At 44.1% G+C, this 18,481-nt stretch overlaps 1 protein-coding gene across 2 annotated transcripts in view; it reads left to right on the top strand.

Moving 5' to 3' along the window:
- The window catches only part of TBX2 (T-box transcription factor 2), a 30,703-nt gene extending 27,698 nt beyond the window's left edge, over window positions 1-3,005 (top strand). For both annotated transcript variants that reach the window (XM_069226453.1, XM_069226454.1), the window contains one exon: window positions 1,424-3,005. In XM_069226453.1, the coding sequence (XP_069082554.1) occupies window positions 1,424-1,876 (453 nt within the window). In that variant the 3' untranslated portion in view covers window positions 1,877-3,005. The remainder of the gene's footprint in view (window positions 1-1,423) is intronic.
- The last annotated feature ends 15,476 nt before the right edge of the window (window positions 3,006-18,481 follow it).

Genomic DNA, 18,481 nt, shown 5'->3' with positions numbered 1-18,481 from the left:
CTATCACTTTCCAGTGACGAGAAAATGAGTATCATTTATTTGGGAAATATTATTTTGCCAGCATGAGATGATTGAATTTGTTCTGGTGGCTATATCAAGTAATACTTTTATGGCCAGGCCAATCCATGTAACAGAGGGGGTTACACTAGTGTTTGCAGCTTGGGTTTTTAAAACACTCCCTCTTTGGCACCTGAGTTGTCTTAAATGATAACGCATCATCAATTTCTTACGCAGATTGTTTTTTAAAACAAGGCCCCTCAATGTCTGCGTATAAATCTGAAACAATGTAAATGTTCAGTTTTGTAAGTCGCTTTACCTTCAGTGGCTTTGAATGTGGAGACATTACATCCCACCCTTGGTCTTCCAAAAATGGTGCTGTCATCTGTAGAGCACAAACCCTGCTTTCACCCCCTAATTCCTCATGTACGTGGCTTCAGGAGGGACCAGGCTGTCGGCAGGGCAAGTAATTCCAAAGGAGAAGGAGCTCCTGTGGACAGCAGAATGACTCCTCCGTGATGGTAGTCAGTCCCGGGGAGCCGCAGAAATCTCTCTTTATGATGAGAGGTCCCTGTTTCCCTTAGAAATCACGTCACGGTGAAGGTATGGCTTGAACATATACAACAATACAAGAGAGTGGTGCCTGCTCACCTTAGACACCAATTGATGACATAGAACGTCCGTCGTGCGAGAATCCCTCTTCAGGACAGATGTGTCTCCTGACCATAGAGTTTCCTTCGTGAGCTAGAACCTCCTTAACCTTAGAACACTCACTTCAGGACAGACGTTACTTATGACCATAGACATCAAGACATGAGATACAACCTCAAATAACCCGTGAGTCCTCACAACAGGCTAGATGTGTCTCCTGACCATAATTCATCATTTCATGGGATACAACCGCCTTAATCGTAGAGCCCTCACTTCAGGGCAGAAGTGTCTTCTGACCATAGAGCCTCACTTCATGAGCTAGAATCTCCCTAACCATAGAGGCCACACTTTGCGATGCCTCCTAATCATAGAGCCTCACTTAACGATAGAGCTGCTTCCTGACCTAAAACACAAGTGTATGACATAGAATTGCCTTAACTATTGAACCTGCCTACAAGTGGACACCACCTGGTGATAAGATCTGTGGTACTCATTGTGAAGGACCATTTCACCTTGAGAGAAGTTTCTGCACCACATTAAACACTGCTTCTTAATATGAAAGATGCTACTCACTGCTTACTGACTGGAGACATGACTGGTCACCTGATTACCACGGGTAGACTGCAGCCCATACACGCATGTACATACATTCTTGGAGTGTGCCTAGAGAAGTAAAACAAAATAGTTAACGTATTAAGCAATGCAGTTTGAAAAACAATCTGCATACTTGCAGCAACAGCATCATTGGTTAAATGTGTTTTCCTTTCCTTTGCAGGGGATCCCAATGCCCACGTTCGGAGGCCTGTTTCCGTATCCCTACACCTACATGGCGGCAGCAGCTGCAGCAGCGTCGGCAGCCATGCCTGCCACCAGCGTGGCCAGCTCCCTGTCCAGGAACCCCTTCTTGACCACCGCTCGGCCTCGACTCCGCTTCAGCCCTTACCAGATACCCGTCTCCATCCCGCCAAGCACCAACCTCTTGACCACAGGCGTTCCGGCCAGCCTCAACCCAGGAGCTGAGAGCTCCAAGCCGGGCAGCAGCAGAGAATCCAGCCCCATCCCGGAACCCCCAACCCTCAAGAGCAGCCACCAGAGGTCTGCCTCCAGCTCCCTGTCCCCCAAAACCTCCATAAAAGATTCCATCAACGAACTGCAGAACATCCAGCGGCTGGTCAGCGGGCTCGAGAGCCAAAGAGAAGTGTCTCCTGGCAGAGAGACACCCAAGTGACTTGACCCATCTGCCAAGCACCCAGCCACTAAGGGCTGGAAAGCACTGGGAAATTGTACAGCACAGAGTAAATATTTATTTAAAAGGGGCAGCGATCAAAGACGGGAACTGAACAATGATTCTTGCAGCAACAACCCACCCCTAATCATCACCAATGGAAAGTCTACAAAAATTACACATTCCTTAGAACAGAATGCCACAGAAAAGGAAAAAATACAGATCAAATTGAGACTTTGAAGGAATACCATCCTTAGACATCTCCTATGGGTTGCTCCCATTTCTGTGGGATTGGTTGTCCCGGTGTAAGGGTGTACATTAGCTGTTATGGCAAGTGTTCAGAAGATGAGCAAAAGGGTGGTATTACTCCCCAACTATGAAGCAATCATATCTTTGAAAGACTGGACAATCCATGCATAAAACCTATATGCCTATCCCGATTGCAAAGAAAAAATACTGAAAGCCCTAAAAAAGAGCGGATCAAGCCCAGAGCTCTCGTAGGCAAGGAAGCCATGAAAATGGAGACTTTGTGCACTGTCAGGTGTTGACATGGGTGCTTCTGTCCTACCAGTGTACCAGACATATTTATAAAATAAATAGAAATTCGTGTAAATAAGCTATAAAGATCCCAGAATATGCAAATTGGTATTAATTTATTCAGAGTTGTACATGATGTGTACATAATATGTAGAGTTTAACTCAATTGCATTTAATTTTTTTTTCACTTTACCTGATACCTATATATTGTAAATGGGGAAATATTTAGCTCTGTTGTGATTGAAGGAAGTATGGGTTCTTTAACTGTGTTTTGTTGGGTATTGCTTGTCTCCACCTGCTCCTAGGACAATCAGGTGCCATCAGTACACAACCAGAGTAATGCCCTTGATGGGCTGCCTATCAACCCGAAACGTTCCATCATTAAATTTAGCATCTTCACAGAGCGGGGTAGCAAAAGGCAGGAATAAACCTCAGGTTTTTATTTTCACTCCAGTACACAAAGAATCAGTCAACGATCACGCCATGTGCTATACAAACTACAAGATTTGATATGTGCTGGTCATTCGGGTATCTTATCTGTTCATTTTTTGATGAATCCTCTCACACCTTTCAATAAAAAAAATAATGAACTACTTTTCAAAGTTTCGTGTTCTCTCTAACTCCGAGAAGTTTTAAGTTGCAATGTATGTCCTCAATGTAGCCACACTCCTGTTTTTTCTTGATCTCCCTTACGCTTCTCTAGAGAATGGAGCTTTTAAAATTCCTCTTCTCTCCTCATTCTGCGATCTTTCAATAAACAGTTTTACAATCCATTGATGTTTAAAAAAAGTTCTCCCTCTTGTTGTTCCTAATATTTTTCCATATCATGTTCTTAGGAAGAGACTGTCCAATAAGTGTTACAACATTGCTTTCGTTGAAGTACTTTCTTTGCGTAATTGTAGTGCATCCCATTTGTGGGGTCAGATTGCAGCGTACTTCCCCGGCCAGGGCACATGCGCACAGCACACCTCAACCCACACGCCCACTCCATTATTTCATTTTTTTAAATTTAATGTCTTCAGTCAACATTTGTTAAAAGTCATAGAAAAAAGAAAGGGGAGAATTTGGTGTGGAGAGAGAGGGATGAAGAAACAGTACAAACTCTTTCTCTAACCCTTAAAGTCAACTTTTATTTATTAAAGATTAAATTCAGTCCACCTGACAGTGAATCTTGGCATCGCATAATCAGGTCCTTAGTTCCAGGTTATTGACTTGTATCTGAATAGCCACCTTCAAGCAACACTTCACACACTCCCAGACCTCATACTTACCACTTCCCCCCCAAAAAAGGCCTTCTCTCATGCCTCCCTGTTCTTGCCTGTCACCCCAAGAATTTTCCCTTTCACCATGTACCATAATTAGCTATTTGCTGACTGGTGGCACACTCTTTGTCTCGGACATTCTTCAATGAAAGGAGGCCGCTGCATTGCAGTCTGGGAGTTAATGGATGTTCGATATCCCCATTTGACTCCCCAAACACTTTCACCCGGGATTTCCAATCACCCTCTTCCAAGAAGTGGCATTGGACTTCCTCAAGTCTCTTTATATTCAGTAGCTTCCATGGTAGTCCCACTGAATTTCCGACGCATTTCTCTTGGGGAGCTGGGTGCCATGACACGACCCCTGTGTCACGTGGTTGCAGGGTAGAAACCTGTGGAAATATACCTACTCCAAGATTTCTACGATTTCCCACAGTGTGGGCACTAATGTATTAATGTACAGCGTTCTATAATTCACTGGCATGTCCGCTGATCCGCCTACATCATCACTTTTCTGGTGGCCCATACTGGGAATTCACATGTATGCATGTGGTATTTATATAATGTGAACCTAACCGGAAGGCATCCTGTGGAGGACTCCCACAATGACTTTGCCACCACACCCACAGCACCACTCATACTGCACTTGTGCTTAACACAAGGCTGTCTCCTCCCTTGGCCATCAACCACTCCTTTGGGCCTCTCCTCCCTGCATGCTCTTCACTTCACCAGCAATAGTCCTACTGTCTGTGTGAGGCAGTGCAGAATGCAGATGACTCCATATTTGCCTTACCTTATCGGACAGGTTAGTGGCACGCAGGAATAGAAACATTTAAACTACCCAGAGTTTCTCCCCTCAATCCCCTTTGTTAGACCTGTAGGATAATTAGCTCTTGTTAAACCTGAAGTCAGTAGCTCTAACAAGAGGCAGGCTGTCTCATACCCAGTAGGCTCTGCTCCCACTACCACAGAAATTTAATTAAAAAAAAAAAAGAAACTTAGACCAAAAAGCACTGCATGAGAACCCTGGAACACTGGTATTCTGAAGCCATGTGTGCAGATGGCTTTTTGGTGGGTGTCATGCCTAAGCCAAGCCCCTCCCCTGTGCATTTCCCCAGTAGACCTTGTGTTGTGAAGCTTCCAGACAATGTCCTGCTCTTGAAGTTAGGCCCAATCTTTTCCCCCTTCAGCTTCCACATTCTCGCAGGTGAGACCCAGCCCCGTGGATCTGTGGGTAGTAGACCATCGGTTTGTGGTCTGCTCTTACCAATGCTACATGCCTACTTTTTGCAGCAGTGTTCTGTGCCCTTGGGAGAAGGTGGGTCTTCACTGATATCAGTAGTACAGTCTTCAAATGGTAGTGAACAAATCATGGTGGTTCTTTCCAAATCACCCAGTGGCCATGGATGCAGGCCCCAAGTCGTGGTGTGAGTCCTTTGTCATGGATCCATTTCGGAGAATAGCTATGGATAATATTGATTCAGGACAAGGCGGAATCACCCTGGTGGAATCCGGCTACCCTTGTGGCGGGGGTGGTCAAGGTGCAGCCAGTCAGCTGGTGATGATATATGTGACTGGGAATGAACAAGCCACACGTCTCAACATTGACTTGGTAATAGTTGCTCTTTTCAGGGCATTAAACTGGCTCTATATAAAAACATATTCATTATTATAATTGTCGTCATTGTCATTTGGTTTCATTCAGCATTTGTCCATTTGATACCACATCATCCCTAAAGCATTACGCCACCTCCGATGCAAGGCCATACAGTAAGGATGGCACGGGAAGCTTGGCTATACTCGATTGTTGTAGTCACAATTTTTTTAGGCCATGAATACATATTTTATTTTACACATTAATCATTTTATGTAAACTGCAATTCTATTACAGACATTATGCATGTTCCCTGGGAACACTGTCGAATGATGATGAATGGATTTCGCCCTATTGTTCCACCCCTCTCCTCCCCTTATAGCATTTCATACAAGGTTTTCTTTTTAAAAGGTTCTCTTTTGATTTTCACATTACGCCAAAGAAGCTTTATTTGATCATTTCATAAATTCGTTGCCATTTTGTAGCGATTTACATTGATTTACGAGACGGTTTTCCCCTCGTCTACTTGCAAGATACAATTTTCTAGCTGTGCAGTTTGAAAGGAAACAGAACTGTCGATTTTGTTCAAGGTCAATGTTTTTTGTCTGCAGTTTTTCAAATCTCAAATTCGTTATGACATTTTACATGGCTGCTTTCATACCAATATGCGTTTAATTGTCATTTGTAATTAGAACATTTTTTTGTTTGTTTCTGAACGTGCTAATAATCTTTGGTTACAAACTTTTTGTTGTTGTTGCTGGAATTCATTTGTCTGGTACTGCCGCAGTCACACAGATTTTTTTAAAACAGAATTGACTACTTTCCAGAGCATCTGTCAACAGTAATTTCTTTCAGGCTTTTTGAAAAATATACAACATTTGAATATTACTAAAACGATTGGGCATGAGTCACAAAAAATAAAATTCTTGCTTCTTTACAAAACGTTTTCATTTACATGTAGATTATTGCTTATTTGTGTAACTTGTATAGGATTCCATGAGTTCTCGGGGATGTCACAACTTTTCTAGAGAACTCATAGTTGTAAGCAGTTGCACATGCGTAAGTATACATGGCGTGCAGCAGCATGTGTAAATGCTTAGCAGAAGTGCAATAGCTAACTTTTGTAATCCAGTAACAAAAGTTTTTCCCTGTGGAGAAGCCCATTCCCATAGTCTACCACCAGTTTTGGGGATACCCCTTCCAGACGCCACATTGGCTAGAACTTTGTTTCTGCTGGAGTTTCTAGAATGTGAAACTGGATTGCAAAAGTTTGTGAAGATGCCAAAGCCATTTGTGGGTGTTCTCCAGATGGTCATGGCATTTCCAACCTAGAGCACCCGGTTCCTGCCCCTGGGAGCAGATTTGCTCTTACATAATATTACATCATACTGGTGTGCACATTAGCGTCTTAACAATTTGCAAAAGTGAACTTACACTCATAAATCAAGCATAAGGCTTTGTCAATGGGGTTCGGAAACTTTCTTACAGTTAAAATTGTTCATAACATCAAAATGTCAAACAACGTCACATGACCTAAGAGCTTCTTCTAAAAAGACAGATGTTTTCTGTCTGTTTTCCTTGTAGAGACTTTCTTTTATGTTCATCCTCGTTTTCCCTATTTGTTTATTCTTTTGGGCGGGATATTTCACCTGACCCCACTCAACTTTATGGATGGGGCTCTACTATGAGAATCAAGCCATGTAGTGTCGCCTGCACTGTGCATTTCTTAACTTTTCACTGATGGCATAAAAGTCGTAGACAAAAATCCCACAGGTCACCTTCAATTATGACTCTCAAATATTTACAGAACTGGTGTTTTCTGGGCCGTGAAATTCCCTTTTCAGTGTCAATTTATGTGCTCAATTTAAGTTTTCAATCCCCTGATTTCAGTCTGCGGCCATCTTGAAACTGACTTTCATGTTGGGGCTTTGTGGTCCGGAGTTCAACCGTAAAACTAATTTGGCAGCCGTGCACCGATGATGCACAAGAGAGACTCACACTTTCATTAAACAGCTTCCATTCTGCGCCACCATGGTTAAAATTCAGAGAGGAGTAGCGGGGCAAGCCCTGTCCAAAGTCACCGCTTGGCCTTGTGCTGAAAGTGCGCAAGCCAAACCTTGGCTTTGGCACAATCCTCACTTACAGGAAAGGCGTCTCCTTTTGCCTTACGCCCTCGACTCTATATTATTTGCAGCACCCACAGCTATATAAATGAGCGTAAGATATGGTATACTTTACATATAGGCTTATCAAATGGGATACCCTCCAAATGGCCAACTGAAAATGCCAGCAGCCTTACTAGGGGCCCTTGCTAATTTTATGGAATGGTTATTGGCAGCAACACCTATATTAGCTCCAATGGGGCCTATTTTGTAAATAATATTTAAGATAGAATAGCTCTGTCAGATGATAGTTTGGTTTCGATGTTCTGGTACCATATCACGTACGATATAAATTTTAGGAAGATACATTTTGGATTAGTCAATTGAAACACATGATGTTGTCGATGACTCTTATATAAAGCCATATCTTTGTCATTGGCAGAAGTGGCCTTCAGGAATAACTAGGGTGATGGTCTGGTAATTGTCACCAGTTCAACATCAGGAGGCTCAAGTAGGCAAGCATTCGATGAGCTTATATGCGGCCAGCACAGAAGTCTACATCTCCTTCATCCTGTGTGATTGCTGTCCGCAGCCCCCCACACACAGAAGTCTACATCTCCATCATCCTGTGTGATTGCTGTCCGCAGCCCCCCACACGGAAGTGTCCGCAGCCCCCCACACAGAAGTCCACATCTCCTTCATCCTGTGTGATTGCTGTCCGCAGCCCCCCACACGGAAGTCTACATCTCCATCATCCTGTGTGATTGCTGTCCGCAGCCCCCCACAGAAATCTACATCTCCTTCATCCTGTGTGATTGCTGTCCGCAGCCCCCCACACACAGAAGTCTACATCTCCATCATCCTGTGTGATTGCTGTCCGCAGCCCCCCACAGAAATCTACATCTCCTTCATCCTGTGTGATTGCTGTCCGCAGCCCCCCACACACAGAAGTCTACATCTCCATCATCCTGTGTGATTGCTGTCCGCAGCCCCCCACAGAAGTCTACATCTCCATCATCCTGTGTGATTGCTGTCCGCAGCCCCCCACAGAAGTCTACATCTCCTTCATCCTGTGTGATTGCTGTCCGCAGCCCCCCCACAGAAGTCTACATCTCCATCATCCTGTGTGATTGCTGTCCGCAGCCCCCCCACAGAAGTCTACATCTCCTTCATCCTGTGTGATTGCTGTCCGCAGCCCCCCACAGAAGTCTACATCTCCTTCATCCTGTGTGATTGCTGTCCGCAGCCCCCCACACACAGAAGTCTACATCTCCATCATCCTGTGTGATTGCTGTCCGCAGCCCCCCACAGAAGTCTACATCTCCTTCATCCTGTGTGATTGCTGTCCGCAGCCCCCCACAGAAGTCTACATCTCCTTCATCCTGTGCGATTGCTGTCCGCAGCCCCCCACACACAGAAGTCTACATCTCCTTCATCCTGTGTGATTGCTGTCCGCAGCCCCCCACAGAAGTCTACATCTCCTTCATCCTGTGTGATTGCTGTCCGCAGCCCCCCACAGAAATCTACATCTCCTTCATCCTGTGTGATTGCTGTCCGCAGCCCCCCACAGAAGTCTACATCTCCTTCATCCTGTGTGATTGCTGTCCGCAGCCCCCCCCCACAGAAGTCTACATCTCCTTCATCCTGTGTGATTGCTGTCCGCAGCCCCCCACAGAAGTCTACATCTCCTTCATCCTGTGTGATTGCTGTCCGCAGCCCCCCACAGAAGTCTACATCTCCTTCATCCTGTGTGATTGCTGTCCGCAGCCCCCCACAGAAGTCTACATCTCCTTCATCCTGTGTGATTGCTGTCCGCAGCCCCCCCACAGAAGTCTACATCTCCATCATCCTGTGTGATTGCTGTCCGCAGCCCCACACAGAAGTCTACATCTCCATCATCCTGTGTGATTGCTGTCCGCAGCCCCCCCCACAGAAGTCTACATCTCCTTCATCCTGTGTGATTGCTGTCCGCAGCCCCCCACAGAAGTCTACATCTCCATCATCCTGTGTGATTGCTGTCCGCAGCCCCCCCCCACAGAAGTCTACATCTCCTTCATCCTGTGTGATTGCTGTCCGCAGCCCCCCACAGAAGTCTACATCTCCTTCATCCTGTGCGATTGCTGTCCGCAGCCCCCCACAGAAGTCTACATCTCCTTCATCCTGTGCGATTGCTGTCCGCAGCCCCCCACACACAGAAGTCCACATCTCCTTCATCCTGTGTGATTGCTGTCCGCAGCCCCCCACAGAAGTCTACATCTCCTTCATCCTGTGTGATTGCTGTCCGCAGCCCCCCACAGAAATCTACATCTCCTTCATCCTGTGTGATTGCTGTCCGCAGCCCCCCACAGAAGTCTACATCTCCTTCATCCTGTGTGATTGCTGTCCGCAGCCCCCCCACAGAAGTCTACATCTCCTTCATCCTGTGTGATTGCTGTCCGCAGCCCCCCACAGAAGTCTACATCTCCTTCATCCTGTGTGATTGCTGTCCGCAGCCCCCCACAGAAGTCTACATCTCCTTCATCCTGTGTGATTGCTGTCCGCAGCCCCCCACAGAAGTCTACATCTCCTTCATCCTGTGTGATTGCTGTCCGCAGCCCCCCACAGAAGTCTACATCTCCATCATCCTGTGTGATTGCTGTCCGCAGCCCCCCACAGAAGTCTACATCTCCTTCATCCTGTGTGATTGCTGTCCGCAGCCCCCCCCACAGAAGTCTACATCTCCTTCATCCTGTGTGATTGCTGTCCGCAGCACCCCCCCACAGAAGTCTACATCTCCTTCATCCTGTGTGATTGCTGTCCGCAGCCCCCCACACAGAAGTCTACATCTCCATCATCCTGTGTGATTGCTGTCCGCAGCCCCCCACAGAAGTCTACATCTCCTTCATCCTGTGTGATTGCTGTCCGCAGCCCCCCCCACAGAAGTCTACATCTCCTTCATCCTGTGTGATTGCTGTCCGCAGCCCCCCCCCCACAGAAGTCTACATCTCCTTCATCCTGTGTGATTGCTGTCCGCAGCCCCCCACAGAAGTCTACATCTCCTTCATCCTGTGTGATTGCTGTCCGCAGCCCCCCCACAGAAGTCTACATCTCCTTCATCCTGTGTGATTGCTGTCCGCAGCCCCCCCACAGAAGTCTACATCTCCTTCATCCTGTGTGATTGCTGTCCGCAGCCCCCCCACAGAAGTCTACATCTCCTTCATCCTGTGTGATTGCTGTCCGCAGCCCCCCCACAGAAGTCTACATCTCCTTCATCCTGTGTGATTGCTGTCCGCAGCCCCCCACACATAGAAGTCTACATCTCCATCATCCTGTGCGATTGCTGTCCGCAGCCCCCCACACATAGAAGTCTACATCTCCATCATCCTGTGTGATTGCTGTCCGCAATTCCCCACCCACAGTTCCAGCTTTTAAAACTTGCTTTTTCGGACTTGTGAATAATTTTACAGCTGCATGCTTCACATTCCACATTCATTAATTCCATAATTCTATTTCCTATGGACTAGTTTATAAAAAGCAACCTGGTTCGTGCACCTGGCTTCTGGGGGTACTAAAACACATAGAGATCCTGAATGCTGGATGAAGGTTATTTACTTATATTTACAGAAAACATATGACACACAAATGTAAACAAAAAATGCCACCTAAATGTGAATGCCATATGCCTGTAATAATTTTGTTAAAATAAAAATAACAAAAAATGACCACTGCATATATTTTAATATACCACTATGTGCTGTTTCTAGCAGCAGCTGCACTTAGAAGAAGTACAGAAACCTTTATTAGATTTAATGGCCCTCACTGCGAACTATTGTCATCTTGGTGCAAAAAATGTACTATTGACTTTGAGTTATTGCAACTTTAATGCATAGTCTGAACTCACAAATATTACCGAAACATTATAAGGGATATGAATGGAGAGAAAAAAAGCATCAGCAAAGGACAGTATTGGCCCTCCAGTCCTGGCACTCAAGTGCACTTCGTTTTAGCTTGATGTGCACATGTGATCAGAAGAAATGCTGTCACTCACACCACAAAAGAGCAACTGGCTGCACAGAGCTGCCCAATTGCCCCGTGCAGTATACTGTGATGGGCAGGAGCAAGATAACAGGCCTTTTCCAAAGCCGTTCTACACATATTTGCATATATATTTTTTATTTATGAAAGGTTTGATAACACAACGGTACAGATAACTAAATTTGTCTTTGCGCCATATCTAAACAAGCATTGACAAAGCCAATAGAGGTATTAAATACCTCCCTTTTGGCTTTGCCAATGTTTGTTTTGGTTTGTTATGGTTTTTGTAAAACTTTATTGTTGGGGGTGCTGTTGAACCCTCAACGTTATAAAAAATAAATTAAATTACATTAAAAAAAAGCAATTGGCTAAAAGCAAAAATAGATTTTTGGTCTTAAAATGCACTTATTGCCATGGTGGTCGCTTGAACTCGAACCACTTTGTGTGCTTATGTGGTCCTTCTGAAAGAGCAGAATGCTGTCACTCACAGAGAACTAGCCAATGGCCGGAGTTGTCTGACCCTATGCCCCAAGCCTTTTACTGTTGTGGGTGGTACAAATATGAGAATGACACAACAACTGACCAATAGAGGAAGTTGGCTAGCTGAAAGCCCTTATACGTAAATAGAAATGTAATGTTAGTAAAATCTAAAGGTAATGGTAAAGGATATAAGGTGAAGAGTATGGCTGGTTACAAGAAGTGGCTCAAGGGCATATTTTGTATTCAGAGTCCTCTGGGGCAGTGGGAATGGTCTCCGGGTGCAGCCAAATACCACACTGACTCAAAACCTACAAAGTAAACATTCAAATGAATTACCTCAGCATCAAGCAGAAACTCTTAAGACCCTAAGGACCAGTTTTAAGAGGGCCTAGTGCCTCCTTGCGCCACATTAGCTTAAATTGTTTTACACTAATGTGGCCCAAAGAGGCCAAAATCGCCACGCCAGATTTCCAAAGTTGTGCAATGCATGCATTGCACCACTTTGTAACCCCTTGCGCCATATTATCCCTGCACCACGCATAATGTATAAAGGGGGGGCGATTTATTTGCACCATTTTAGCGCCTGCACCGGGCAGGCGTTAAAAGGAGACACACCCTTGTTTACAATAGGCCTCAATGTGCTTTGCAGGATTAGCAGCAACATTTTTTACGCTGATCCTGCAAAGCGCTAAACTAGCGTAAAAAATGTTGACAGTAGTTCCCTAACTACTGCCATGGTGCACAGTATATTAAATACGGCGCACACACGGTGGCGTTAGAGGGGTGCAAGAAAAGTGGTGATGCACTGGTTACAACATCATGTTCATTTGGACTTTATCGAACAGCAGGTAAAAGCACTTGGGACCCGGCGCGGTGGACAAAAAGATCATATCCCACCCTGCACCCACCACACCTTAGAAACGCTTCGAAACCCATCTGTGTAATTAATACCAAATACCACTGCAGCCTCAAAGCGCCCGGGGCCACTGGGTCCCTAGAAAAAAGTAACAAATATGAGATCTTCGCCGCCATGTTGAGCTTTCTGTTAGTGCCCTCTCCCTGCTCTAGGACCCTGTGCTCGATAGATTAGGACAATGGGTCACTGTATTACTGGTGTCTTCGTAGAGCGCCACATGCTGCCGCAGCCGCTTCGGGGAGCAGTGCTGCTCCGAGGACCATATGTCTGTGTTTTCGGTGCATGGAAGTTATTACTTCCAATTAGAGGATGTGTAGAGAGTCTGCGGCCATCCCTCTCGGGCTGCCTTTAATTTCGATCAGGAAAGATTAAAATGCTTCAATCCCAGAAACATCCGTTTTTTATCATTGAAGTATAAGCTAAACGAGGGGAATGTTGCTTTTATTTAAAGAGACAGTCGCCCCCCTTCCTAAATAAACGCAAGGTTGAGCAAGGTTTTCCTTTTCGGTTGTTTCTTTAAGGGAGCAAAGTATTTTCGCACAAAAGTTGTCTATTTTCCACTTGTTTTTATGGCGCATCAAGTTCCATTTGATTTTTAAAAACAAACATTTCCGGTTGCTGCTGTTGCTGGGCCCCCAATAATTCTGCAAGTGTCTGTGTACCCCTGAACCTGCTGTACTTCTTGTGCATTCAGAATGTTTACTCCTACATGGATCAATTTAAATTCTGCAAGTCTGAACCGAGCTGGAGGTCATTGAAGCACCGAAGTTACATACTTTGGAAGAGCAGAGAAGAACATTTTCACAATAATGAGTTCTTTATGGTTACAAATTACTAAACCCAGGTTGCAGATGGAGACCTTGGACTATGATGGTTTAAAAAATCCTAAGCGTGTGGTAAGCAATTGACCTTCTGTTTGGCGGGAAGTTGCTGCGTTCGTGGGTGATTTGAAGGGTCCATGTGAATATATTGACTGAAAAATAATAGACAGCAAAAACGGACTCAATCTTTTCTACATCCAAAATATCCAGCATGTAATAATTTCCCCCAACAAAATACATTTGTTTAACTGTCTTAAACTCAAGTAACACATTTCCTAGCTATTGTACGACCAGATTAATTTACTATTCTAAATCATTCCCTACCGTATTTAGGAACACATGCCCTTTATTCGGTGTAGGTGCACATGGACATTTTTTTAGGGACATAGCTATGTATGGTATATATTTGGCAATAGATATTTTCTGAGTGTTTATCTTTCAGTGCTTGTTTTTGGCGGGTTTGGGGGCATGGTGGCTTGTGGTGCTTGCTGTATAGAGAGGGCCAAAAGGACTAGCTTTTGGGGTAGAATGGGGCAGAGCGACTCTGGCATTTCTTCATAATCTCACGTTGTGAGGCACTGGTGTAGTCCAGATGCCATAAACATTTCAGAGATGAAAATGAAGATGGCCAAGCAAATGAGCGCGGTCTGTCTCTTCTGTGTGACCCCCACCCACATATCCCGCGCACACCCACCGTCACTTCCGTTCGTTTCCTGGATTGACTGGAGCATGTGCCAGGCAGCCCTTTTCAATGGACCCCCACTGCCTTACTCTAGCAGGGGGTGTCAGAATGTCTTATTTTCCTAAAATTTCACATTAGTTCTTGAACGGTAAATATTGCTTGGCTTGATTTAAGCACTAAACATATAATTTTAGACAGGAGTAAAAAAAAATCTCGAAATATATGAAGAAAGTAAACATTACTCAGTAGTGGATATTTTGATTTTCGTCACTCTTAGTCTGACGGTGTTCTGTAAATTTCAGCTGTGTCGTAGTCAGGTGATTTGTTAAGTTACAATTAGGATGTCTAGGTATTTTCTGTTGTTGATGTGCAATGATTCTTACACTTCCTGGTTATTCAGACCCTGGAGTATCACTTCCTATTGCAATAAGCATTGTTTCAATATGCCAGCAATCTTAAACTGCAGATTAGCTGCAGAAATATCAGCCTGGAGGGAGCTGTATAACTTTACAGTTCTGGTTTAAATCCTCTGATATCTATAAAGTGTTTTTATGGATCTCTGGATTAGTAATAGTTGTCATAGAGCTACCATCACACTTTCTCACTGTGCTTACAATCATCAGTCCCTTTTTTATTAGTAATAATATGAAAGTTGCCATTTTGTATAAGTGGGCCATGCACACAAAACACAGGATACAGAATATATATTGCACAAAAAACATACATCTAATATGCTTATTTTTTATATGAATCTTAACTTCCCAGTGCTGAGAATGTCATTGTTTCACTGATAGTAGCCATGCAGCGCACCCGACAGCCAGGGCTCAGCCAGATCTCTACCTTGCCTTAGAGTTTGTAATTTCTACATTGAACTACACATTCTTTAAAACTACGAAGTGCTCGAGCTCTTCTTGTCTTATCAGGGCTGATCAGGCGTGTTGTGAAAAAGTATCATTTCACACCTTTAATGTGTGCACTTAGGCTATACCCCTGGTCAACACCGTGTAGAATTGCAATTAAACCAGATGATAGGGCACGTTTCATGGAACTAAACCAAAAATTATTTGAGAAAAGCAAAAAGAATGCAAGTGACCTTGCTCATCAGTGCTTTTGGGAGACTTACATGTTCAGTTAAATGTGTGTGGTTATTCACCTTTTTATTGAGCGTGTGCTCAATAAAAATCTGCTTTTGTGGTGAAGTCTGTATTTACGTTCCTCTCTAATTGAGATCAGCTACTACCCTGTTGTTCCAAACACTGTAAGGTACATCTACCATAATCAAAACATAGTTTAGTGACTTATAGATATATATTTACAAACAAGCTGGAGTAGCCGAAGTCAAAGCCTGCCTCTACCCCCATGAGGTTGAAAGCCTAGTGGTTTGTAAGTATCACCAGAACCCTGAGGTGACAATATAGGACCCGATTATACATTACAGTTGTGTAGTTGTTAAGTTACATACATGTAAGAATGTAGAATTGTGTGGAGTCCTTTTAAAGTCGTCTTAAGCGTGGTGGTATGCAGTCTGCCACAGTCATTGGTTAGATACTGCATACATGCAACGTATATCTCTTGTTTTAAAAAGACAAAAACTTTGGTCCCCAATCCCTCAGTTGCTGGGTGATTCTGCCAAACGATCATTTGCGCCTTCACCTATCGCTCAAGAAGTTCTACACCCCGACCCCCAAATTCTTGTTCTGATTATATTATTTTCCTTGCTTATTCTGTACTGTTTACTTCATGTTTTATTGCTTACTTCCTAATTCTAATCAGACATCTGCATGTTTTTTCTTCATTTATGTGCAGGATCCTTTCCCCTTTCCTCTCCCTTTTTTTCCTTAGTATTTTATTAATCTCTTGTTTTTACCAAATGTAATTATTTGTATTTATATGACTTTTTTATTTTTGGGTAAATAAAGTTCTATGTTCACTTAAAAAAGAGAGGTTTGTGGCTATCATTATGGTGATAAAAGCAAAATGTAATAGAAATTGCCAATTGTTTCTCTCGATAGATAGATAATTTTCTTTTCACATTTTTCATGCATACACTGCACAGCATTCATTAATTTACGGATCTATAGGTCTAAAAATGAAATAAACATCAACGTAAATGCAACACCACCTATTCGAATTTATTTTGAGTTATTACCCATGACATAGCTGCTCGCATTTTTTTGCTATTTTCATTTACAATTTTTCATTTGCTGGATGTTTTTATTGTTCAACAATGTACATATACATTATTCTGCAAAGCTATCTACAATACAACTTATATGCATATAACAAATAGATTGTACTTTACTAGTCAAGTGTGAAATTTGGATGTATATATATTTTTGGGCTTAAAAAAGAGGCAACATTGTACAAGTAAACCACGACTTAAACACATTTTGGCCCATATTTATACATTTTTTGCGCCGCATTTGCGTCATTTTTTGACGAAAAAGCGGCGCAAACTTGCAAAATACAATTGTATTTTGTAAGTTTGCGCCCTTCTTTCGTCAAAAAGCGGCGCAAATGCGGCGCTAAAAAAAGTATAAATATGGGCCTTTGTGTTTGTGCTTCTGAGACTTGACCCTGAGGTTTGTTTGAATTTGTCTCAGCGTTCAGTACAGCTTGTATACATGTTTTTTTTTTAAGTGCTGCCAATCCAGTTTCTAAGTAAGTAAAGCTACCTCTTATTTTGCAATCATAGGACTCCATAAAAATAAAAATGCGCGGGCCGAACCCATTAAATAAAAGGTCTAAAACAGGAATGTCAAGGGTTTCTGCTTTAAAGCAAAACTCGACGATCTCACGGCAAAGCTATAAACGATGGCATGAGCGCGGCTTTTCTTCACCAATTACCCTCCTTTTCTTTGCGTGATTTATTCGTCAAATTGTCTCAAGAAAAATATTGTCTCCGGACAAATACCTAGTAATTGTAATGGTTAGCCTGCCATCTGGCGGCCATGTGGTGTAAAACATAGGTCTTTTTAAGTATCTCTCGGATGAAAACCACCACTCTTGTTTCGAAGTTTTACATTTTTTAACGCATTGTACAAATGCTCTCTTCCTACATTTTAAGTCACCAGTATAATCAAAATTGCTGGTAAATGACCTATTTTTTAAACAAAATAAATGACAAGCTTGTTAGGAGGACTAGGGATTTGTTTGAAGACTATGGGGGTCATTCCGACTTCGGCGGTCCTTTCACAGGACCACCGAAGCCGCTGCAGGCAAAAGTCTGCCAGTACTGGAGATCTTTTGCCCACTATTTTTGGAGTGTTCCTCTGGGCCAGCAGACGAAAACAGTGTTTCTGCCCGCTGGCCCAGCGGAACACTCATGCGGCAATGTTATGGTGCGTTGGGTGCGACAGCACCCTACGTGCATTTCACTGCCCGTAATTCAGGCAGTGAAATGCGCAAAGGAGCTGTGCATGGGGGCCCCTATACTGCCTATGCCAAGTGCAGGGGCCCCTAGGGGCCCTCCGACACCCCCATTCCACCAATCTTTCCATGGTGGTGTTCACTGCCATAGAAAGGCCGGCGGATGCGGACTCATAATCCAGAGGGCTGCCCTGGCAGATTACAACTGCTGTGACTGCCAGGCTGCAGGCTGCTGCAGCCTGGTGGTGTCGGCGGTTGGACCGTGGCAGCTCCGCCATGGGCAGAATGGGGTGGTCGGACCACCCTGTCTGTGGCGGTCCGTACTGCCACCGCAGCCCTGGTGGCCAAAGAGCGCCAGAGTCAGAATGCGCCCTTATATTCCTAGGTGTTGCGTTGTACTGTAAAATATATATGCCATTTCATGCTGCTTATGTGGCTCTTAATGTGGCTCCGAATCGCTGACCACTGTAGTCACGTCAGACTCAAACAAGCTTCCTAGGTTTGGTTGTTAGAGTCTATGCTTATTGTATGACATCACCAAAAGTTGTGTGTTGTGCGTCTGTGGACAGAGACCTGTTACAGACATGTTGCTGTGAGCCTGGGATGCTCTTTGGCATGTCTGTGAAGCAGAGGAGTGTAAGGAAGAAACATCCTTATCATTATGGACTTAGGTGAAGATTTACAAGCCCTAGCGCCTCTTAGCACAGCTTTAGCCTCATTTTTTTTACGCTAAGGCGGCGTTAAGTAGGCCATTCCCTTGTGCCATATTTACAAAGTGGTGCATTGCATGCATTGTGACACTCTGTAAACCCCTTGCACCACATTATGCCTGCA

The sequence above is a fragment of the Pleurodeles waltl genome, chromosome 3_1 (assembly GCF_031143425.1).
Source record: "Pleurodeles waltl isolate 20211129_DDA chromosome 3_1, aPleWal1.hap1.20221129, whole genome shotgun sequence".
NCBI classification, from domain to species: Eukaryota; Metazoa; Chordata; class Amphibia; order Caudata; family Salamandridae; genus Pleurodeles; species Pleurodeles waltl.
The sequence above is the reverse complement of the archived record's forward strand: the minus strand, read 5'-3'. Positions and strand labels throughout refer to the sequence as shown.